The following is a 24,717-nucleotide window of genomic DNA, read 5'->3' on the forward strand; positions in this document are numbered from 1 at the left end:
GAGAGTACACTTATAAAGTCTGCAGATGATACCAAGCTGGGAGGGTTGCTAGTGGTTTGGAGGATAGGATTAAAATTCAAAATGATCTGGACAAACTGGAGAATTGGTCTGAAGTAAATAGGATGAAATTCAATAAGGACAAATACAAAGTACTACACTTAGGAAGGAACAATCAGTTGCACACATACAAAATGGGAAATGACTGCCTATGAAGGAGTGCTGAGGAAAGGGATGTGGGGGTCACAGAGGATCACAAGCTAAATATGAGTCAACAGTGTAACACTGTTGCAAAAAAAAAAGAGCTAACATTCTGGGATGTATTTGCAGGAGTATTGTAAGCAAGACATGAGAAGTAATTCTTCCACTCTACTCCACGTTGATTAGGCCTCAGCTGGAGTATTGCATCCAGTTCTGGGCGCCACATTTCAGAAAGATGTGGACAAATTGGAGACAGTCCAGAGAAGAGCAACAAAAATGATTAAAGGTCTAGAACAGCAGAGAGGCTAACAGAGGGAGTTTGCCGGGGAGTTCGCCTGGGGAGAGCTCACTGAGGCTTACATCTTGCCAGCTTCTCTGAGTAGTTACTACAACTCCTGAGGAAGCTCGTAGAAGGAAGGTAATTTGGATGGGGAGGGAGGGTGTTCAGCTGTTGTGACCTGCACTGGATGTGCCATGTTTGTCTTTCTTCTACAGGACAGAAGCGACTTTGTCTGTACAAAGTGCAAGCTGTTCTCTATATTGGAAGAGAAGGTTCAAGGTCTGGAGCAACAGGTATCGACCCTGCGTTGCATAAGAGAAACTGAAGATTTCCTGGACAGACGTCAGGATATGCTTCTACAGACACAACGTTCTGAAGATTCAGAGCAGGCTGTACTGCGGGGATAGGAGGACGGTGAAGAAATCTGGCAGCATGTGACCTCCAGAAGAAGAAAGGGGAGTGTCCATGTACCAGCAACGCAGATACAGGTAAATAACTGGTTTCATGTTCTCTCCACAGGTACTAATACGGAGAGTGGACTAGATGATACATCTGAGGGAAGGGAACAGAAGGAGACTCTGCCGATTGGAAGGCATGAGATGCATTGTCCTAGGGAAGGGGGTTCCACGACTACCGCTCCCAAGAGAAGGAGGCGGGTGGTGGTGGTCGGGGACTCTCTCCTCAGGGGGACTGAGTCATCTATCTGCCGCCCCGACTGAAAAGTCTGCTGCTTGCCAGGAGCTAGGATTCATGATGTGACGGAGAGACTGCCGAGACTCAACAAGCCCTCAGATCGCTACCCCTTCCCGCTTCTCCATGTGGGCGCCAATGATACTGCCAAGAATGACCTTGAGCAGATCACTGCAGACTACATGGCTCTGGGAAGAAGGATAAAGGAGTTTGAGGTGCAAGTGATCTTCTCGTCCATCCTCCCTGTGGAAGGAAAAGGCCTGGGAAGAGACCATCAAATCGTGGAAGTCAACGAATGGCTACGTAGGTGGTGTCGGAGAGAAGGCTTTGGATTCTTTGACCATGGGATGGTGTTCCAATAAGGAGGAGTGCTAGGCAAAGACGGGCTCCACCTAACGAAGAGAGGGAAGAGCATCTTCGCAAGCAGGCTGGCTAACCTAGTGAGGAGGGCTTTAAACTAGGTTCACTGGGGGAAGGAGACCAAAGCCCTGAGGTAAGTGGGGAAGTGGAATACCGGGAGGAAACATGAGCAGGAGCGCATGAGAGGGCCGGGCTCCTGCCTCATACTAAGAATGCAGGACAAACAGCAAGTTATCTCAAGTGCCTATACACAAATGCAAGAAGCCTGGGAAACAAGCAGGGAGAACTGGAAGTCATAGAATATCAGGGTTGGAAGGGACCTCAGGAGGTCATCTAGTCCAACCCCCTGCTCAAAGCAGGACAAATCCCAAACTAAATCATCCCAGCTAGGGCTTGGTCAAGCCTGACCTTAGGAAGGAGGTTATCTAATATCTAAGGAAGGAGATTCCACCACCTCCCTAGGTAACGCATTCCAGTGTTTCACCACCCTCCTAGTGAAAAAGTTTTTCCTAATATCCAACCTAAACTTCCCCCACTGCAACTTGAGACCATTACTCCTCTTTCTATCATCAGCTACCACTGAGAACAGTCTCGATCCATCCTCTTTGGAACCCCCTTTCAGGTAGTTGAAAGCAGCTATCAAATCCCCCTTCATTCTTCTCTTCTGCAGGCTAAACAATCCCAGCTCCCTCAGCCTCTCCTCATAACTCATGTGTTCCAGTCCCCTAATCATTTTTGTTGCCCTCCGCTGGACTCTCTCCAATTTTTCCACATCCTTCTTGTAGTGTGGGGCTCAAAACTGGACACAGTACTCCAGATGAGGCCTCACCAATGTTGAAGAGAGGGGAATGATCACGTCCCTCGATCTGCTGGCAATGCCCCTACTTATACATCCCAAAATGCCATTGGCCTTCTTGGCAACAAGGGCACACTGTTGACTCCTATCCAGCTTCTTGTCCACTGTAACCCCTAGGTCCTTTTCTGCAGAACTGCTGCCGATCCATTCAGTCCCTAGTCTGTAGCAGTGCATCTACCTCTCCTCCCAGTTTAGTGTCATCTGCAAACTTGCTGAGGGTGCAATCCACACCATCCATTCTTTCTCCACAGAGGGCTGAAATCAGGAAGGCCAAATCACACCTGGAGTTGCAGCTAGCAAGAGATGTAACAAGAAGGGTTTCTTCAGGTATGTGAGCAACAAGAAGAAAGTCAAGGAAAGTGTGGGCCCCTTACTGAATGAGGGAGGTAACCTAGTGAAAGAGGATGTGGAAAAAGCTAATGCTTTTTTTGCCTCTGTCTTCATGAACAAGGTCAGCTCCCAGACTCCTGCACTGGGCAGCACAGCATGGGGAGGAGGTGATCAGCCCTCTGTGGAGAAAGAAGTGGTTCAGGACTATTTAGAAAAGCTGGACATGCACAAGTCCATGGGGCCGGACGAGTTGCATCCGAGAGTGCTAAAGGAACTGGCGGCTGTGATTGCAGAGCCATTGGCCATTATCTTTGAAAACTCGTGGCGAACGGGGAAGTCCCGGATGACTGGAAAAAGGCTAATGTAGTGCCAATCTTTAAAAAAGGGAAGAAGGAAGATCCTGGGAACTACAGGCCAGTCAGCCTCACCTCAGTCCCCTGAAAAATCATGGAGCAGGTCCTCAAAGAATCAATCCTGAAGCACTTACATGAGAGGAAAGTGATCAGGAACAGTCAGCATTGATTCACCAAGGGAAGGTCATGCCTGACTAATCTAATCGCCTTCTATGATGAGATTACTGGTTCTGTGGATGAAGGGAAAGCAGTGGATGTATTGTTTCTTGACTTTAGCAAAGCTTTTGACACGGTCTCCCACAGTATTCTTGTCGGCAAGTTAAAGAAGTATGGGCTGGATGAATGCACTATAAGGTGGGTAGAAGTTTGGCTAGATTGTCGGGCTCAACGGGTAGTGATCAATGGCTCCATGTCTAGTTGGCAGCCAGTGTCAAGTGGAGTGCCCCAGGGGTCGGTCCTGGGGCCGGTTTTGTTCAATATCTTCATAAATGATCTGGAGGATGGCATGGATTGCACTCTCAGCAAATTTGCAGATGATACTAAACTGGGAGGAGTGGTAGATACGCTGGAGGGCAGGGATAGGATACAGAGGGACCTAGACAAATTGGAGGATTGGGCCAAAAGAAATCTGATGAGGTTCAACAAGGATAAGTGCAGGGTCCTGCACTTAGGATGGAAGAACCCAATGCACAGCTACAGACTAGGGACCAAATGGCTAGGCAGCAGTTCTGCGGAAAAGGACCTAGGGGTGACAGTGGACGAGAAGCTGGATATGAGTCAGCAGTGTGCCCTTGTTGCCAAGAAGGCCAATGGCATTTTGGGATGTATAAGTAGGGGCATAGCGAGCAGATCGAGGGACGTGATCGTTCCCCTCTATTCGACATTGGTGAGGCCTCATCTGGAGTACTGTGTCCAGTTTTGGGCCCCACACTACAAGAAGGATGTGGAAAAATTGGAGAGAGTCCAGCGAAGGGCAACAAAAATGATTAGGGGTCTGGAACACATGACTTATGAGGAGAGGCTGAGGGAACTGGGATTGTTTAGTCTGCAGAAGAGAAGAACGAGGGGGGATTTGATAGCTGCTTTCAACTACCTGAGAGGTGGTTCCAGAGAGGATGGTTCTAGACTATTCTCAGTGGTAGAAGAGGACAGGACAAGGAGTAATGGTCTCAAGTTGCAGTGGGGGAGGTTTAGGTTGGATATAGGAAAAACTTTTTCACTAGGAGGGTGGTGAAACACTGGAATGCGTTACCTAGGGAGGTGGTAGAATCTCCTTCCTTAGAAGTTTTTAAGGTCAGGCTTGACAAAGCCCTGGCTGGGATGATTTAATTGGGGATTGGTCCTGCTTTGAGCAGGGGGTTGGACTAGATGACCTCCTGAGGTCCCTTCCAACCCTGAAATTCTATGATTCTATGTTCAGTGTCTGTAGACAGATAATAGACAGGAGACAAGAAAGTAGAGATGAGTGGACAAATGGGGGTGAATGGGTTAGGGTGGGGGCAAGAATGAAGAAATGGAAGGTGTGACAGAGTGCTGGGCAGCAGCCCCTGAGCCAGCATTCTGGTCACTGCAGCTCCAGTTAATTACTGCAGAACAAACCTCATTAAGAAGAGCTGTGCCTAACTGACAGGTGGAGAAGAGCTGGAAAGCTAATGTCACTAGACAGAAGATACGAAAAGGCGAAGAGAGGAAGCAAACAGAGAAAGATCGCTCTTGCCTGCTTGCCTCAGGAGCTGAGGGCTCCTTAAGACTGTAGGTGTAAGGCTGAACAGTGTACAAGGGTGCTAGGAACCAACACTGTAAATAAATGGCACTGGGTGTTTTACCAAGATAAAGGTCTCTGAGACGTTTGTGGACTTGAGAAGGAACAGGAGTGAGCAGGGTCCTGACAGAGATGGTTAGAACAGAGAAACCAGAGATGCAAGAGAACACCCATGCTTCTGAATTAACCACCACAATTCTTGGCTCCACCTTGTACTCCCAACGGAATTCTGCATCCTTGCAGGGGTGCAGAATTCATATAGTCTGCATATTTCTGTGCCACCCGCGCAGAAAAATGCAAAAAAAAATCTGCAGGGGAACACGCATCTCTTCCCCAGCAGTCCAGGCAGCGTGTCTGTTCCAACGTGCCTGGAGCAGCCTCAGAGACAAAAATAACTCCAGGGGGAAGAGGGCTGGGCATGCATGCCTACTAGGGAGATGTTGATCACCATCAGGGGGCCAATAAGCGAGAGAGACTCTGTCCCTCTTGATTGCTACTGCGGCTCGCCTGGCATGGAGAGGGGGTAGGTCTTTTTATTATACACGAGGAAGGCTCTGTCCCCGAGACAGAAATGTAGTAGCCTGCCTGCCTAGTAACAGGTCTGTAACTTCTTGAGAATAAAAAAAAACCTATTAAATATTAGTATCATATTACTGAAAAAAATTGTTTTTAAATTAAAGAAAATAGTTTTTGTAAAAAAACAAAACCACAGTTTTTTAATGTTAGGTTTCAGAGTAGCAGCCGTGTTAGTCTGTATTCGCAAAAAGAAAAGGAGTACTTGTGGCACCTTAGAGACTAACCAATTTATTTGAGCATAAGCTTTCGTGAGCTACAGCTCACTTCATCGGATACATACTGTGGAAAGTGTAGATCTTTTTATATACACACAAAGCATGAAAAAATACCTCCTCCCACCCCATTCGCCTGCTGGTAATAGCTTATCTGAAGTGATCACTCTCCTTACAATATGTATGATAATCAAGGTGGGCCATTTGTGCTGAAAATGGCCCAACTTGATTATCATACACGTTGTAAGGAGAGTGATCACTTCAGATAAGCTATTACCAGCAGGAGAGTGGGGTGGGAGGAGGTATTTTTTCATGCTTTGTGTGTATATAAAAAGATCTTCTGTACTTTCCACAGTATGCATCCAATGAAGTGAGCTGTAGCTCACGAAAGCTTATGCTCAAATTAATTGGTTAGTCTCTAAGGTGCCACAAGTACTCCTTTTCTTTTTGTTAATGTTGCTGTTGATGGTTAATTGATCTCATTTCCTGAGGCAGAAATGTAACAGCCTGCCTGCATAGTAACATTGTTAATGTTCCTATTGTTAGTTAACTCTTCCCATTCTCAATCAATTCCCCCAGGAGCATAAAACCTGTACAAGTTTTAAGGTCCCTATATTACATCACTTTGGCAAATGAAAGTAAGGAAACAGCTAGGAAGATCTCTATGCTTTCTCACTTTTTTCCTGTGCCAAACTGACACAATGGGGTTAGATTACAGTTTAGGATTTATTTTACTTACCCATTTAAAAAAATACTTTGAGGGCAAATAAAACATTTACTAAGCAGTCAATAAAATGTCAAGACAATCAGAACCAAGCATTTCCCAAAGTACCCAGCCGGTCCAGGACAATGATTAGCAAAACTGTATGACTTTCATGTGTGAAAGTCACAGTAATTTAAAATGATGTTCTACTTTTTTTTTTTTTTTTGTCATTTGGTGTCATGTAATATAATTTAAATGAAAATCCAGGATTATAACTGGAATGCAGGGCATTAGTTACCAAGTGGCTTTTTTTCTTTATTGTAGTTTAAATAAATTACCAAAAAAATTGAAACTGTTGTGATTATACTGAATTATTTTGATAAACAATATCTGCAGAATTTTTAATATGGGGCACAGAATCCCTGCAGGAGTAACCTTGGGAGGAACATGTATTTTCGTAAAGGTTTTATCCAAGAAATAAAGATGGGTCTTAATAAATTTGTCACACAAGAAAAAGTTGGCAAAAGTAAAAGTGGAAATATACATCTATAGAAACTGATGTTGTACCACAGCAGCACCTAACCTTAACCCTCAGCCTACCTCACCTACCTTCATGATTTCCTCTGCTTCTCCCTCAAGAGTTATTGTGTACATAGACAACAGGAGGTTCTCTGTTATTACCACCAAAACATCCCTCTTCTCCATGATCAGCAGCTTTTGGATTGGACTGTCTGTGCTCAATGCATGGCTTGTCTTTCCTTTTTCATTCACGTAATGCACAGACCCTGCAGTAAACACAAGCCAGTTACATACTGTTCCAATACACCTGTAAACCACAAAATTAATTATCAATACTGTTAGTGGTCTGACAAACCCACAAACGTAAGTTATTCAGAGGCAAGGCTACACAGAAAAAGCGCCTTGCTTAATCTTGGTTAAGACTATTCTGTTCTACTTTAATAACAACATGTTCCTCAAATGCTGAAAAGCTAGCAAATACGCAGTTAAGGTCAACAACCACAATTTTATTTCTCATCTTATATACTGACAGGTTTCAGAGTAACAGCCGTGTTAGTCTGTATTCGCAAAAAGAAAAGGAGTACTTGTGGCACCTTAGAGACTAACTGTTGGAGTTAAAATAGTATAGTAGTTTATACAAGAAGGACACATGTAAAAAGTAGTTCTCTTTTCTTCAAAGAAATCCAAAACTAAAAGCATACCTTAAAAGGAAGACATCTACCTTTAACATGTGTGTCCTTCTCACCTGTAAAAGCGGGAAAGAGTCCTGTGGCACCTTATAGACTAACAGACATATTGGAGCATAAGCTTTCGTGGGTGAATACCCACTTCATCGGATGCATGCAGTGGAAATTTCCAGAGGCAGGTATAAATATGCAAGCAAGCATCAGGCTAGGGATAACGAGGTTAGTTCAATCAGAGACGATGAGGCCCTCTTCTAGCCATTGAGGTGTGAACACCAAGGTAGGAGAAACTGCTTTTGTAGTTGGCTAGCCATTCACAGTCTTTGTTTAATCCTGAGCTGATGGTGTCAAATTTGCAAATGAACTGAAGCTCAGCAGTTTTTCTTTGAAATCTGGTCCTGAAGTTTTTTTGCTGCAGGATGGCTACCTTTAAATCTGCTATTGTGTGTCCAGGGAAGTTGAAGTGTTCTCCTACAGGTTTTTCTATATTGTCATTCCTAATATCTGATTTGTGTCCATTTATCCTTTTGGGTAGGGACTGTCCAGTTTCGCTGATGTACATAGAAGAGGGGCATTGCTGGCGCATGATGGCGTATATTACATTGGTGGACGTGCAGGTGAATGAACAGTCTTTTCGACTGACTGACCAGTTGCTTTCCCTCTCAGGCAGTTTTTTGCTGAGAAACACTACAGGGTGGAATTCTTGATCCAGTCCTTCCTGCATTAAAACTGCTCCCACACCACGCTCGGATGCATCTGTGGTTACTAGGAACGGTTTGTCAAAGTCTGGGGCCCTTAGTACAGGGTCAGACATGAGTGTCGCTTTAAGCTGGTTAAAGGCCTTCTGACACTCTTCGGTCCACTGAACGGCATTTGGCTGTTTCTTTTTGGTTAGGTCTGTCAGTGGGGCGGCAATTTGGCTGTATTGAGGTACAAATCGCCTGTAATAACAGGCCAAGCCTAAGAAGGATTGAACCTGTTTCTTTGACCTTGGACAGGCCACTTTTGGATAGCATCCACTTTGGCCTGTAGGGGGTTGATAGTTCCTTGACCCACCTGGTGTCCAAGGTAAGCCACTCTGTTTAGGCCTATTTGACACTTCGTAGCCTTAACAGTTAGTCCTGCCTCCCTTATGCACTCGAAGACTTTTTGTAGATGTTCCAGGTGTTCTGCCCAGGAATCTGAAAATATGGCCACATCGTCAAGGTAGGCGACTGCATATTCTCCTAATCCCGCTAGGAGACCATCTACAAGTCTTTGGAAGGTGGCAGGTGCATTCCGCAGCCCGAAAGGTAGTACATTAAAATCATACAGCCCAACATGGGTGGTGAAGGCTGACCTTTCCTTGGCGAATTCATCTAGCGGTACCTGCCAGTACCCCTTGGTTAAGTCCAAGGTAGAGATGAACTGGACCCGTCCCAGTTTCTCTAATAGTTCATCTGTGTGTGGCATTGGATAGTTGTCTGGGCGAGTTACAGCATTTAGCTTACGGTAGTCCACGCAAAAACGTATCTCCCCATCTGGTTTGGGAACTAGAATCACTGGAGATGCCCATGCACTTCCAGAGGGGCGGATTACACCCATCTGTAACATATCCTGGATCTCCCATTCTATAGCAGTTTCAGCTTGAGGAGACACCCGGTAAGGTTGGACTTTAATTGGGTGAGCATTACGTGCGTCAATGGAGTGGTATGCCCGTTCAGTCAGTCCTGGGGTGGCTGAGAACATCGGTGCACAGCTAACGCACAGCTCCTGGATCTGCTGGATCTGGATCTCCAAGGGTCATGGAGAGGTTCACCTCTTCCACGCCACCAGCACTTTTCCCTTCGTAATAGAAACCTTCAGGCCACTCAGCGTCATCTCCTCCCTGGGCTGTAAACTGACAAACCTTTAATTCTCTGGAATAAAAGGGCTTTTGAGAATTAATATGGTACACCTTAATCTTTCGGTTGGAGGTGGGGAATGCTATGAGATAATTAACAGCTCCCAGGCGCTCCTGGACCGTGAATGGCCCTTCCCACAAGGTTTCCATTTTATGGGCCTGGAGCGCCTTTAAGCCCATGACCTGGTCTCCTACTTTGAAGCAACGCTCTCTGGAATGTTTATCATACCAGGCTTTTTGCTCTTTTTGGGTATCCTGTAGGTTTTCTTTAGCGAGGGCTAAAGAGGTTCGAAGGGTGGTTTGTAGGTTGGTTACAAAGTCCAGAATGTTAGTTCCTGGAGAAGGTGTAAATCCCTCCCATTGCTGATTCACCAACTGTAATGGCCCCTTAACCTCTCGGCCATATTCAAGTTCAAATGGTGAAACCCTAAACTGGGATGTTGTACAGCTCTGTTGGCAAAGAGAAACTGCTGCAATCATTGGAGTGCTCATTTACGAATTTACATATCATGGCCCCCAAAGTTCCATTAAACTTCTCCACCATGCCATTTGTTTGATGGTGGTAAGGAGTGGCAACCAAGTGATTTACCCTATGAGCTTCCCAAAGGTTTTCCATAGTTCCTGCCAGGAAATTAGTCCCTGCATCTGTGAGGAAGTCAGAGGGCCAACCTACCCTGGCAAAAATGTCTGCTAGTGCCTGGCACACACCTTTAGCCCTGGTATTGCTTAGAGCTACTGCTTCCGGCCATCGAGTGGCAAAATCCATGAAAGTCAGTATGTACTGCTTCCCTTTGCGTGACTTTTTCAGAAAAGGACCCAGAATATCCACAGCTACTCGCTGAAATAGAACTTCAGTGATGGGGAGTGGCTGGAGAGGGGCTTTGATCTGGTCTTGGGGTTTTCCCACTCTTTTTAGCATACCTCACAAGACCGGACATAGGTAGGAACATCCTTGCCCATTCCCTCCCGGTGGAATGACGTCCCCAAACAGTCTTTGGTCCTGTTCACCCCAGCATGGCCACTAGGATGATCGTGGGCTAAGCTCAAGAGCTTGACCAGGTACTTAGTTGGAACTACCAACTGTCTCTGAGGATGCCAGTCTTCCTGATGTCCATCAGAAAGAGTTTCCTTGTATAAAAGTCCTCTTTCTACAACCAATCTGGATCGATTAGAAGAGCTGAGAGGCAGTGGGTTGCTTCGTGCCACTGTCCAAGCTCTCTGGAGGCTTTCATCTGCTTTCTGTTCGGTCTGGAACTGTTCCCTTGATCCTGGAGACATCAGTTCCTCATTGGATTGTGGACCTAGGCTTGGTACCTCTGGAAGCGATGTAGGGGATGGGGCTGTTTCCGTTGACTTTGAACCGCTCTGCGCTGGGGCACTATGTTGGGGTTCAGGCTCCAGCTGAGCCTCTTGTGTAGGGTTATGGGCTGCTGTTGGTTCAGGTTCAGTGGGGCCCTCTGGTGTTGGGGTTGCAAGTACTGGATTCAGTGGATAGAGTCATAGATAGAGTCATAGAATATCAGGGTTAGAAGGGACCTCAGGAGGTCATCCAGTCCAACCCCCTGCTCAAAGCAGGGCCAATCACCAATTTTTGCCCCAGATCCCTAAATGGCCCCCTCAAGGATTGAACTCACAACCCTGGGTTTAGCAGGCCAATGCTGAAACCAGTGCTGGCAATGGGTCTGGTACTGGTTGTTCCGCCGGTTCCGGTTCTGGGACTGGCTCTGTCTGGGTCTCTGGGACTGGATCCACTACTGCTGTTGCAGACATTGGCCTGGGGTCCGGGTCCATCACCTCTGATCAGGTCCTGGTAGAAGTTTCCGGAACAGCACTAGGCGTGATGGCGGGTTTAGTCTGGCTGCAGATGGCCATTCCCATCCTCTTGGCTGACTTCACATGATTGGTCAAAGTCTTCCCCCAACAGCATAGGGATGGGATAATCATCATAGATTGCAAAAGTCCACGTTCCTGACCAGCCCTTGTACTGGACAGGCAACTTGGCTGTAGGCAAATTGAAAGAGTTGGACTTGAAGGGTTGAATTGTCATTTGGATCTCTGGGTCAATTAAATTTGGGTCCACTAAGGAAGCATGGATAGCTGACACTTGTGCTCCGGTATCCCTCCACGCGGTGATCTTCTTCCCGCCCACACTCAGTTTCCCTCCACTCCAAAGGTATCTGGGAGGTATCCGGGCCCGAGGACCTCTGGTGTGATTCCGGTGCAATGAACTGTAATCTGTTGGGGGTCTTGGGGCAGTTGGCCTTTACATGCCCCGGCTCGTTACATTTAAAACATCGTCCAGCTGATGGGTCACTGGGGCGAGGTGGGTTCCTGGGGCGAGGTGGGTTCCTGGAGAATGGTGTGGCGGGACGATAATGTCTGGAGGGTTCTTTGGGGGGTAGGTGGGGCCTTGGGTGGCCCCCGGTAATAGGGTGTGGTCTGAGGTTGTCCCTTCTGGTATCCGCTCCAAATGCTACCAGTTTTTTTCTTCTCTGCCACCTCCACCCACTTGGTTCCAATCTCCTCCGCCTTGATTACAGTTTTGGGCTTCCCATCTAGGATGTATCTTTCTATTCCCTCTAAGAACTGTTCCATTTGCATTAGGAAGGGCAAATCTACTGGAGATTCAACACTTGCTCCTGATATCCAGGCATCCCAATGTTTCACAATGTGGTAGGCATGTTGGGTAAATGACACGTCTGGTTTCCACTTTAGGGCTCTGAATCACTGATGGGAATGCTTGGGTGTTAGCCCCATTCTGACTCTCGCCTTGGTTTGAAACAGTTCATACTGGTTCATTTGTGCCTTAGGCATTTCAGCTGCAACCTCAGCTAAGGGTCCACTGAGCTGCAGTCTCAGCTCTACCATGTATTGGTCTGAAGAGATGCTGTACCCAAGGCAGGCCCTTTTGAAGTTTTCTAAGAAAGCCTCAGTATCATCGCCTGCCTCATAGGTGGGGAACTTTCTGGGATGGGAAGTGGTACCTGGAGAAGGATTGCTAGGGTTTGTTGGTATATTCTGCTGAGCCCTTGCCTTCTCCATCTCCAGTGCATGCTTCCTCTCTTTTTCCTTCTCCTCCTCCACATGCTTCCTCTCTTTTTCCTTCTCCTCCAGTTCTTTGTCCCTTGCCTCCATTTCTTTGTCCCTTGCCTCCATTTCCCTGCTGTGGGCAGCCTCCGTTTTTTTTTCCCTAGCCGCATGTACATCCATCTCCATCCGCATGAGTTCTATCTGTCTTTCATATTCCTTTTGTTTTTCCTCAGCCTCAGTTCTGGCTAATTCCAGCTTTTGTTGAACCGAGGAGTCTGTCACCCTAACCTCTCTGTTTTTAACTAACTTTACACCCGAGAGTTACACAGAAAACAAAACAAAAACTTGGCTTGTAAAATTTTGCTGTGCTATAATGGGATACCTATTCTCTGATAGTGATTGTCAGCCTACAGAAAAATAAAAATAAAAAAACCCAACAACAATAAAAAACATTCAACACCCCCCCCCCAAAACCCTAACACCTTTGTCTCCAGGCAAATAGGTAGAAAACCCCTCTAGTTGGTCTTAGGAGAAAAAAAAAACTTCAGGTCTGTGAAGACTTGTGAATTTCCCTGCAGGAGGTTAACTACTCTGCCTTTAGGAAGAGAAACTGCAGCTCACAAAAGACAATTCCCTTTTGTCTCTGCTCTGGCCCCAAAGCGAAGCAAAAAACTTCCAACTATTTCCAGTTGGGAACTTGCTTTCTAGCAGCCCAAAGGAAAAAAAATTTCCTTTTTAAAATCTTTTTCTGGTTCAAAAAATCTCAAATTGATCTCAAAATGATTTCAAGTTGATCCCACTGCTCTGCCACCATGTCAAGGTTCCTTCTCCACTCTGAACTCTAGGGTACAGATGTGGGGACCTGCATGAAAACCTCCTAAGCTTACTTTTACCAGCTTAGCTTAAAACTTCCCCAAGGTACAAACTATTTTACCCTTTGCCCTTGGACTTCCACTGCCACCACCAAACATTTATCCAGGTTTATTTTTATTAGGAAAGCGTTGTTTGGAAACGTCTTTCCCCCTAAAATCCTCCCAACCCTTGCACCCCACTTCCTGGGGAAGGTTTGGTAAAAATCCTCACCAATTTGCATAGGTGACCACAGACCCAAACCCTTGGATCTTAAGAACAATGAAAAAGCATTCAGTTTCTGAAAAGAAGGATTTTAATAGAAGTAAAAAGTAAAAAAGAATCACCTCTGTAAAATCTGGATGGTAAATACCTTACAGGGTAATTAGATTCAAAACATAGAGAATCCCTCTAGGCAAAACCTTAAGTTACAAAAAGACACACAGAGAGGAATATCCATTCTATTCAGGACAGCTTATTTTCTCAGCCATTTAAAGAAATGATAGTCTAACGCATATCTAACTAGATTACTTACTAATTTCTAAGACTCCATTCTTGTTTTGTCCCTGGCAAAAGCATCACACAGACAGACTCTTTGTTTTTCCCTCCCCCCAGCTTTTGAAAGTATCTTGTCTCCTCAATGGTCATTTTGGTCAGGTGCCAGCGAGGTTATCCTAGCTTCTTAACCCTTTACAGGTGAGAGGATTTTTCCTCTGGCCAGGAGGGATTTTAAAGGGGTTTACCCTTCCCTTTATATTTATGACAAATCGTATCAAATGTCTTAATGAAATCGAGGTAAATTAGATCCACTGCGTTTCCTTTGTCTAAAAAATCTGTTACCTTCTCAAAGAAGGAGATCAAGTTGGTTTGAGACAATCTACCTTTTGTAAAACCATGTTGTATTTTGTCCCAATTACCATTGACCTCAATGTCCTTAACTACTTTCTCCTTCAAAATTTTTTCCAAGACCTTGCATACTACAGATGTCAAACTAACAGGCCTGTAGTTACCCGGATCACTTTTTTTTCCTTTCTTAAAAATAGGAACTATGTTAGCAATTCTCCAGTCATATGGTACAACTCCTGAGTTTACAGATTCATTAAACATTTTTGCTAATGGGCTTGCAACTTTATGTGCCAGTTCCTTTAATATTCTTGGATGAAGATTATCTGGGCCCCCCGATTTAGTCCCATTAAGATGTTCAAATTTGGCTGCTACCTCAGATGTGGTAATATCTACCTCCATATCCTCCTTCCCATTTGTCATCCTACCATTATCCCTAAGCTCCTCATTAAAGACTGAGGCAAAATATTTGTTTAGATATTGGGCCATGCCTAGATTATCCTTAACCTCCACTCCATCCTCAGTGTTTAGTGGTCCCACTTCTTTCTTTCTTTGTTTTCTTCTTATTTATATGGCTATAAAACCTTTTACTATTGGTTTTAATTCCCTTTGCAAGGTCCAACTCTACATGGCTTTTGACCTTTCTCACTTTATCCCTACATGTTCTGACCTCAATAAGGTAGCTTTCCTTGCTGATCCCTCCCATCTTCCACTCCTTGTAGGCTTTCTTCTTTTTCTCAATCACCTCTCTGAGATGCTTGCTCATCCAGCTTGATCTACAACTCCTGACTGTGGAAGCGGCGGCCAGTATGTCCCTCGGCCCGCGCCACTTCTAGCAGCTCCCATTGGCCTGGAGCAGCGAACCGCGGCCACTGGGAGCCGCGATCAGCCGAACCTGCGGAAGCGGCAAGTAAACAAACCGGCCCGGCCTGCCAGGGGCTTTCCCTGTACAAGCGGCGGAACAAGTTTGGGAACCACTGCTTTACAGTCTACCTCATCATTGATATACAATGCTACTCCACCACCTTTGCCTTTATTTCTGTGTTTCCTAAACAGCACATACCCGTCAATACCTGTACTCTAGTCACAACAAGGGTGCATTCAGTACAGCTCAGGATACCTTGAACAGACTAGAGCCTGGATATAAAACACTTTGGCAATCTCATGTCAGAAGTCTACATAAGTGCACCAATCACCTGTAGCATGGAGCCATGACAACAATTCTGTGTAAGACATCATTATGAAAGAGTTGTTGGTAAATTTCAAGAGTGAAAATATCTTTGCTTTAGACAAACTCTCATAAAAGGTCTGATAACTGAATTTTGTAGATTGTTTTACCATGGTGATGAGAGCTTTAGAAATGTTTGTAATATATCTATTCCAGGCAAGTAAAAAAGCACAAAAATAAACATTTCAAATGTTATTAAATTGTCATTTATTTTATTTTAATTACAAAAGGCACTCCATGGTCTACACTAACATCTCACTGCATTTTTTTTTAAATAGAGCCATTATGGATTAATGAATGCAAAAAAGAAGCAAAAAAAAAAAGAGGGTTACTCACCTTATGCAGTAACTGAAGTTCTTTGAGATGTGTGTCCCTGTGGGTGCTCCACTTCAACAGCACCAGGACACATCAACACCTGATCAGAGATTTTTGGTAGTAGTGCCTGGGAGGGGCATGCGTGCACAGTAGCTATCTTGCAGTGTCGGTGGCACCTCACCTATCACGCGCACAACCCAAGCCCTTCAGTTCTTTCTCTATCATAGAGTCTTTAACGTGAACTCCAAAGTAGAGGGGAGGAGGGTGGGTAGTGGAGCACCTACAGGGACATACATCTCGAAGAACCTCAGTTACTGTTGTGGTAAACCCCGGACAAACAGCTACAAAAGGGGGGTAGTAATTAGTCCCAGGGATTAAAAGGCCCCTCCCTATCCACTGAGGAGAGAGAGCCACGGGACAATAAGGTTCAGCTGGAAAAGGGGTTGCTAGGGAACCAATAAGGTTCAGCTGACTCCAACTACTTGGGACCTTTTTAAACCCTCCCCTGGGTGGCAGGAGGAAAAGAGTGAGGGAGTGAGAGGAGCAGGGAAGTTGCCAGTAGGCTGTTTGCAGCAAGACACTAGACTTTCCCAGTAGAGAGGCTGCACTTGTTCCCCAGAAGGGAAGGAAAACAAGCACAAGGGACTGACTGAGGAGAGGAGTAGCAGGACCCTGTGCCACCTATAAGGATTCGCCTTGCCCCAAACCTGAGTCTCCAAGGCTAAAAAGGACTGAGCCTATTGAGGCGAACAAGGTATTTTGACACACTGTACAAGATGTACCCTCTCATCTTTGAGTGCTGTCCCTGTGGGTGCTCCACTTCAGATGATTGGAGCAGTGCCCTACTGAGGATGGATGGGTGGCCTTCAGAGTTGTATGCATAGTTGAAGCTGGCACTGTTAGGCCTAGTATTGCATCTGAGTCTAAGCTTTGCGTTATTGTATAGTGATTTGTGAATGTGTGTTGTGAAGCCCAAGTGGCGGCTCAAACTATTTCTGTGATTGGCACGTTATTCAAAAAGGCTGCTGAGGTCAATACTGATCTCGTCAAATGGCCTCTGATCCCTGTCGGGGGTTCAATTTTTGGTTGATAGCATAGATGGATGCAACTGGAGATCCATTTTGAAAGTCTTTGTTTTGATATTGTGGATTCCTTTGATCATCCAGTCATGGAGATGAAAAGTCTCGGTGATTTTCAGAATGGTTTCGTTCTGTCTAGGTAGAATGCTAAAGCACATCTAACGTCTAGAGTGTGGAGGATTGTCTCTTGTGTAGTCTCATGTGGTTTAGGGTAAAACATAGGTAAGTGACTTGGTTGGTTGAAATGAAAGGATGATATCTTAGGGACAAATTTGGGGTGTGGTCATAGCATCACTATCTTTGAAGAATATGGTCTGTGGAGGGTGGGCCACAAGAGGCCCTATTTCACTTACTCTTCGCACTGATGTAATTATGATCAGGAATGCTACCTTCATTGACAGGTGTAGTAGAGAACAAGTAGCAAGTGGTTCAACTGGTGCTTTGGTAAGGCCTCTGAGGACCAGATTTAGATCCCATGCCGATGTGGGGTTGCCTATTTCTGGGGACATGTGAGGAAACGCTTTGTGATCAGGTGTGTGAATACTGAGACACCGGCAATCTTATGATGGAAAGCAATTATGGCTGCGAGGTGTACTTTAACTGAACTTGTGGACCGTCTTGATTTTTTTAATTCTACTATGTACTCAAAGATCAAATGAATAGGTGCCTTAAGAGTGGTTATGTGTTTGTTTTGGCATCACATGGAGAACCTCTTCCATTTCTGGAGGTAAATGGTATGAGTGGATGTCTTTCTGCTGTTTAGTAATACCTGTTTAACCTGTTTGGAGCAGGTTAATTCGTCATGGGGGACACACACCTTCAAGTGAAGTTTCTCCAGGTACAGATGGAGGCTTGACCTTCATCTTGTGAGAAGATCGCATCACAGAGGGAGAGTGTATGGTGTGCAGATCGCCATGAGTCTCAGGTATGGGAATCATGTCTGTCTGGGCCACGTCATGGACTATAAGTATGACCTTGGCTTTGTCAGTTTGTATCTTGCGTATTACTCTGGAGATTAAAGGTATCAGTGGGGATGCATACAGAAAAGGTGTGTTCCATCTGATGGGAAAGGCATCCCCTAGGGATCGTGTTCCCAGTCCTGCTTGTGAGAAAAACCTTGGACATGTGTTGTTTCGTTCAGTTGCAAATAGGTCAAAGTGTGGGAACCCCCACATGTGGAATATGTGTTGTGTGATGTTGTCGTTCAGTTCCCACTCGTGTTGTTGGGAAACCTGTCTGCTTTATGTGTCCACTGTCATGTTCTGTCGACCTGGGAGGTATGATGCTGTAATGGTGATGTGCTTTATGCACCAGTTCCATAGTTTATGGCTTCTGTGCATAGGGAGTGAAATCATGCTCCCTCCGTCAGTTTATGTAGAACATATATGCCATGTTGTCCATCATGATTGTTATGATTTTGTTCCTTATTATTGGGAGGAAATGGATACACACATTGCAAACCGCACATAATTCGAGCAGGTTGATGTGTAAATGTGTCTCTCTGTGGGTGACCACTTCCCTCAGATTGTATGTTAGTTCAGGGGAGCACCCCAGCCAATCAGTGAGGCATCTGTTGTGATCAGTATGGATGGTGGATCCTGCTGAAATGGGATCCCTGCGCATAAGTTTCTTGGACTTGTCCACCATTTTAAGAAGTGTTGGACTTTTGGTATTAGTGTTAGGCTTTTGTTCAGGCTGTGCTTTCATGGTATGTATACCGAGCTCAGCCATCCCTGTAGGCAGCACATGTGTAGTCAAGCGTGTTTTACTACGAAGATAGCAGCCGCCATATGTCCCAATAGTTGTAGGCAGGTACATGCTGATACCCGTAGGCTATTTGTGTCCACTGATATGAGAGTGGTCAGTGCTGAGAATCTGGTCATTGGTAGTGATGCTTTGGCCTCTATTGAGACCAGATGCGCTCCGATGAAGTCCAATTGCTGTACTGGGGTTAGAGCAGATTTCTGTTTGTTTATTTGTAACTCTAGGGTGTGAAAGAGGGTGATAGTTCAGGGATTTGTGAGCCAAGGATGCATGTCCCTGGTAAGCTATTCTCTTGATCTTGTGGGACATTGGTGGTCTGGTACCTGATGGTGAGGAGTGATCTGACGAGAAGACTGCCTCTTCAAGGTCATCCTTATTTTCGCTTGAAAATGGTGGAGCAGTGGGGGATTCCAGCTGGTCCAGTGCTGCTGGGACTGGCGAGCCATTGGTGCCAAACGGCAGAGATCTGGGGGTAGATGCTACTTCCATGTCTACTTTATGTGTAAGAGGACACGGTGCCACTATTTTCAATACAGTGTCTTTCTGTGCTGACACATTAGGTGGTAGCTTGGTCGGTGCTGATCGTTTGTGTGTAGCCTTAGTCAGTGGTGCCATCCTTGAATTCTCTGTTAACGGTTCCGATGAAGTCGGTGCGGGCAGAGGGGGCATCACTAATGGTGAAGGCTGTGGCACTGTATCCTTCACAGGAGTAGTTGATGCCGTGGAGGAGGAGGCTGGTTTGTGCCTACCACTCAACTCCTTTCCCCTGCTGGCAGAACTCCCGGTACAGAGGGTGCAGGAGTTGCCAAGTGCCTCAAAGGTACTCACCCTGCCTGAGGTTAGCACCAAGGAGAGAGATCTCACCAGAGACAGTTTCTTTTTTAATGGTTCTCTGTTTGGGGAGGAAGTGGCCATTTTCTCAATTTTGTGGAGGAAAGGTTACTAGCTCCGCCCACAGAGGATGTGCCTTGAGGGTCCCTTGACAAGTGTTATCTGGGGTCTGAAGTAGGCATAAGGAATTTCTCCATTACAATGAGTTTAAGTCGGAGATCCCTGTCCCTCCTCACTCGAGTTCTGAGATTGCTGCCATGAGCAAACTTTTGTGATATGTGCGACTCACCTAAGCGGTGAATGCATAGCAAGTGCCCATCCGAAATAGGTATTGAGTCCTTGCATAAGTGCATCTCTTAAAACCTGAGGAGCCAGGCATATTTTTAACGTCCTTTGTAGAGCTAACTTGGGACTGGCAGAATGGAGGACTTTTGTTTTTGTTGAGGAATAAACTGTCTAACTAAGATTAACTGAAACTTAACACTAAGTGAACCAACTAATTACGACAAACTGAGGCTTAACTAAACAATCTAATGTTATCTACTTCTTTTCTAGGTTTTCTTCAACACCACTACAGAGCTCTGTCTCAGGCTGAGGATGGTTGAGAAGGAACTGAAGGGGTTGGGTCGTGTGCGTGCTACATGAGGCACCAATGGTGCTGCGAGACAGCTATTGGGCACGCACGCACAGACCAGGCACTGCTACGGAAGATCTCCGATCAACAGCACCGGGACATACCGACACCTGAAGAGGAGCACCTACAGGGACAGCACTCAAAGAAGAAACATATCTCTTAAAGAATATGTCTACACTGAAATTGTGGGGTGTAATTGTTGGTATAGACATACCTAAACTAAGTTTTAATCTAGCTATTTTGTGTACCAGAGCAGAGAAACTGTGGCTAGATTAAAGCTAGAGGAGGTATGTCTACTGAAGATGCAGTCATACCCCATGATTACAGCACAGAAATACCCAAAGTGGCCAAATTATTTTAATTTCTTCTTTTTTGAAAAGATAGCTCTTGGTCTGAGAAGCTGTTTGCTGTCAGCCTAGACAGGATTTAAAGCTAAAACTTCAAAAATTATCAAAACACTAATTTATAATGGGAATAGTAAGAGGCCACTACCTAGAATGGCACATATATTCCTGAAACAATCAAACTATTTAAATGAGTCGGGCAAGCAGAATTTGGCCCCTAATTTGGAGTTTAGATGGCGTATCAAAGAAACAAGGGAAAATCTGAGAAAACACACACACTTGCAGAAAAAGGAGTTTGTCACTAGGTGGAGCTGTGTATCATTGTAATGGTTGCTCTAAAGACAATTCTCATTGTAAAGCTAAATTCCCCTGTAAATGGTATTTAAAACACATCACTGTTCAAAGATGTTTCTTCTCCATTAAAAGGATATCACTGCTTTGATCTATAAAGGAACTGTTGTCAGTGTCTGTCATAAATATAAAGGGAAGGGTAAACACCTTTTAAAATCCCTCCTGGCTGGAAGAAAAATCCTTTCACCTGTAAAGCGTTAAGAAGCTAGGATAACCTTGCTGGCACCTGACCAAAATGACCAATGAGGAGACAAGATACTTTCAAAAGCTGGGAGGAGGAATAAAAACAAAGGGTCTGGGTCTGTCTGGTGATGCTTTTGCCGGGGACAGAACAGGAATGAAGTCTTAGAACTTAGTAAGTACTCTAGCTAGATATGCGTTAGATTATGATTTCTTTAAATGGCTGAGAAATTAAGCTGTGCTGAATAGAATGGATATTCCTCTCTGTGTGTCTTTTTGTAACTTAAGGTTTTGCCTAGAGGGATTCTCTATGTTTTGAATCTAATTACCCTGTAAGGTATTTACAGAGGTGATTCTTTTTTACTTTTTACTTCTATTAAAATCCTTCTTTTCAGAAACTGAATGCTTTTTCATTGTTCTTAAGATCCAAGGGTTTGGGTCTGTGGTCACCTGTGCAAATTGGTGAGGATTTTTACCAAACCTTCCCCAGGAAGTGGGGTGCAAGGGTTGGGAGGATTTTAGGGGGAAAGACATTTCCAAACAACGCTTTCCTAATAAAAATAAACCTGGATAAATGTTTGGTGGTGGCAGTGGAAGTCCAAGGGCAAAGGGTAAAATAGTTTGTACCTTGGGGAAGTTTTAAGCTAAGCTGGTAAAAGTAAGCTTAGGAGGTTTTCATGCAGGTCCCCACATCTGTACCCTAGAGTTCAGAGTGGGGAAGGAACCTTGACAGTGTCATTTACTGTTTCACTTTCTTAGAATTCACTGTGACGTTGCCTATTCAGAAAATAAATAATTAATAAAACTTAGATATCAAGAGATCTCAAAAACACTTTACAAAGGAGCTCAGTATCATTATCCCCATTTTACAGCTAGTGAAACTGAGGCACAGAGAGGGAAGTTAGTTGCCCAAGGTCACCCAGCAAAGCAGTATCAGATATTGAACCCAGGTCTCCAGAATCCCAGTCCACTGCCCTATCCACTAGGTCATGCTGCCTCCCCAGTATAGCTAATCAATGCTATTCTCAAGTAATCCAGTTAAATGAATTAAATAATGCCATTTTATATCAACAAATCAAATTACATGATGATCAAAATGCCTGAGCCCTGTCTCCAGTATAGTTTCCACCATTGCTACCACCACCTGTGGTGAACCAGTGTTGAATCAGGAGTCCCATTTTTGCCAGTGTAGATGCAGCCTTGCAAACAGAACCACGACTCTATTGGGAGATTATCATAAATTAACTAGATCCCCAGAGTTGTCAGTTAATCTGCTTTTGGAGGGCAGCACTCATAATTACTGGTCACCAGCCCACCCTTCAAAACACTCTTCAACTGTATATGGAGGATCTGTTCTGGTCCTGGGTCAGTAGACAGGAGATTTAGAGAGAGGGGAGCAACTGGGCAAGAGAAAGAAAAAGATGAGACAAATATCCACTAAAAGTGAAAATAGGGAAGAAAGATGTTAAAAAAAAGATTTTTGGGGGGGATGGGGAGATCACATGAAGCAAATTAGTCTAAGGGAAAATACAGACACTAAAGAAAAAAAGACTGAATAGATGCACAGAAAGGAAAAGTGAAAGAAGAAAAAAAAGGAGATATTAAGTTATTTATAATTTTTATAGAAAAATATGCTTTAGACATCATTTAACATTGGTGGTTTAGCTGGTTCTAGCAACACCACAAAATATTAATTATTTTCTATCTTTGGAAAGGAAGGGAACAAATAGCTTCTCTCTAGTTCTGACCTCTTTTGGATGGTACAGATTACCCTCATTTTCTTTCTGAAAAGAAAAGCAGGCATATGCTAGGCTGTGATTATCAAGTCCACTCAAAGGGGTAGAGTATATTCCTTCAATGGAATAACCACTGAGTTTACAGCAGTGCTTGAAAACTACCAGCTCTATTCTAAGAGGAGTATCCCTCATGCAAAATAGGAAAATAACTTTTGATACCTCTTTCTGACATTACTAGGAATCAGCTATTTCCACTTCTGAAGTCATCACAGCTACTACCCTTCCAAACATTTATCCTGCTCCCAAAACTTCCAATCCCAGCAGGACTGGTCCTGAGGAAGGATGCTGCACAGAGAACTCACTCTGAAGAGGTTAGCATTTTCATGACTTTATACACTTCATCTTTCTAGGTGTTTTATTTCCCCTCTAAGAATAATTTGTGCAACAGCACAAGTGAAAACAAGACCACCTTACACTGAAGAGTTTTGAAAACAAAGAGACTACATTTCCCAGCAAACGGCAGCGTTTGTTCATTGGGGTTTTTGTTTTTCTTACCATCTGCCACACTGATGAAGAAGGACAACCCCTCCTGGGGTCCCACTTTCAGAGGCACTCCGATTCCAGCTTTTCTCCAGTTAAACATATCCAGGGCCTTCTCATCACCACTCACCGCTGCTTTGGCTAGCTGTATCAGGTCCCTGCAGGCAACCAAAAGGCATTTCATTTCCAGCTCCCTACTTGGCACAGGACTTTTTAATCCAGAAAAAATGGATGGGGATTCTCACTAACAAAATATGGCAACTATTCATGATGGAGAAATCTTTCACGCTCAGCTCAGCAGAGATATTGGAATCCTCAAATGTATTCAATATGATTTAATCTCTATCATGACTTAATATTGTTTCCTGCTTATAGAAGGATATTCAGGGGGTTCCCAGTATACATCTCCCCCTTATCCGTTGTTTTGCATAAGGTCGCTCATCAATAGGGGAAGTGTTCCGATTCACATCGGTCCCACATATCAGTTATTTGCAGTACTGTGCCGTAAGTTGCAAACAACGGATATGCAGATCAGGAGCAATGTGAATAGGAACATGTTCCCCTATTGAAGAGCGACATATATGCAACAGATCTGCATAGCCATGGGTGGGCCGTGGCCTACCCACTTAACATCCAGGCCCACTGCCTCAATCCTGGCTCTACTTCCACCCCAGTGCTTGCCCCACACCGCCCACCTGGTGCTCCAGCCGGAGAGCAGGGATGGAGCACGGGGGCTTGCCCAGTTCCAGAGCTCCAGTCGTGGAGCAGGGTCGGGGGCTTGCCCCACTCCGCTCACCCAGCCCTCCTGACAAGGAGTGGGGTCGGAGCACAGGGGCTTCCAAGCCCCCGACCCCCGCTCCCTGGTCAGAGCGGGGCAAGCCCCAGTGCCCCAACCCCACTCCCTGGCAGGAGTGCCATTTTCTGGGAGCCCCTGGCCAGAGCATCAATTCCCCCCAACCCTGCAAGGCCGGCTGGAGACAGGGGAGAGGCGGCCAGATCGCTCCTACCCCTCCGTTCTCCTGTCATTGCACACCCACCCAAGTATCCCATCCTGTCTACGCCAATGCTGTACCAGCGGGTCCCCAATATAAGTCATTTTGGTATCCAAGAACACAAACCCAACGTATACCGGGGATCCACTGTACATTTAAAATCATTGTATTTAGTATAAATCACATCTGTTAACATGATCACAGTCATGCTGCCAGTCCTCTGAAATATCAACATTATTGCTTGCTGGAGATATGAGAGCCAGCAGCAATGGGGAAGGGAGGAAGGGGACCTGGATCTGTGCAGAGGAAAGGGAGTCAGCAGCAGGAGTTTGGAGAAGGACCTGGAACCAAAGGAAAGGCACAGAAATAGCAATGGGAAAAAGAGCTTAGAAGAGTGCCGGTGGGGGGGAGGGGAGGGAGGAAGGAGAGAGATGATAGTTGGAAGGAAAGAAGAGGAGCAAAGCCTGGAACCATACATGTATAAGGGACCTGGCAGGGGAATGGGTTCAAGAGGCTATCTGAATAGGAGGAAGATCTGGGACTGGAGGGTGAGGAAGAAGTCAGCAGGGAAGGGTGCTGGAAACAAGCCAGAAGGTG

The 24,717-nt window shown here is 45.2% G+C and overlaps 1 protein-coding gene across 5 annotated transcripts in view; it reads right to left on the reverse strand.

Moving 5' to 3' along the window:
* Positions 1–24,717, reverse strand: part of IFT140 (intraflagellar transport 140) — a 247,126-nt gene that overhangs the window by 191,677 nt on the left and 30,732 nt on the right. For 4 of the 5 annotated variants that reach the window (XM_073362957.1, XM_073362955.1, XM_073362954.1 and 1 more), the window contains exons 5-6: positions 23,144–23,286; positions 6,930–7,105 (exon numbers count right to left, since the gene is read on the reverse strand). In XM_073362957.1, coding sequence (XP_073219058.1) covers positions 6,930–7,105; positions 23,144–23,286 — 319 coding nt within the window. The remainder of the gene's footprint in view (positions 1–6,929; positions 7,106–23,143; positions 23,287–24,717) is intronic. The other variant, XM_073362956.1, reaches the window with a different exon arrangement.

Source organism: Lepidochelys kempii, chromosome 10 (assembly GCF_965140265.1).
Source record: "Lepidochelys kempii isolate rLepKem1 chromosome 10, rLepKem1.hap2, whole genome shotgun sequence".
Lineage (NCBI taxonomy): Eukaryota > Metazoa > Chordata > Testudines > Cheloniidae > Lepidochelys > Lepidochelys kempii.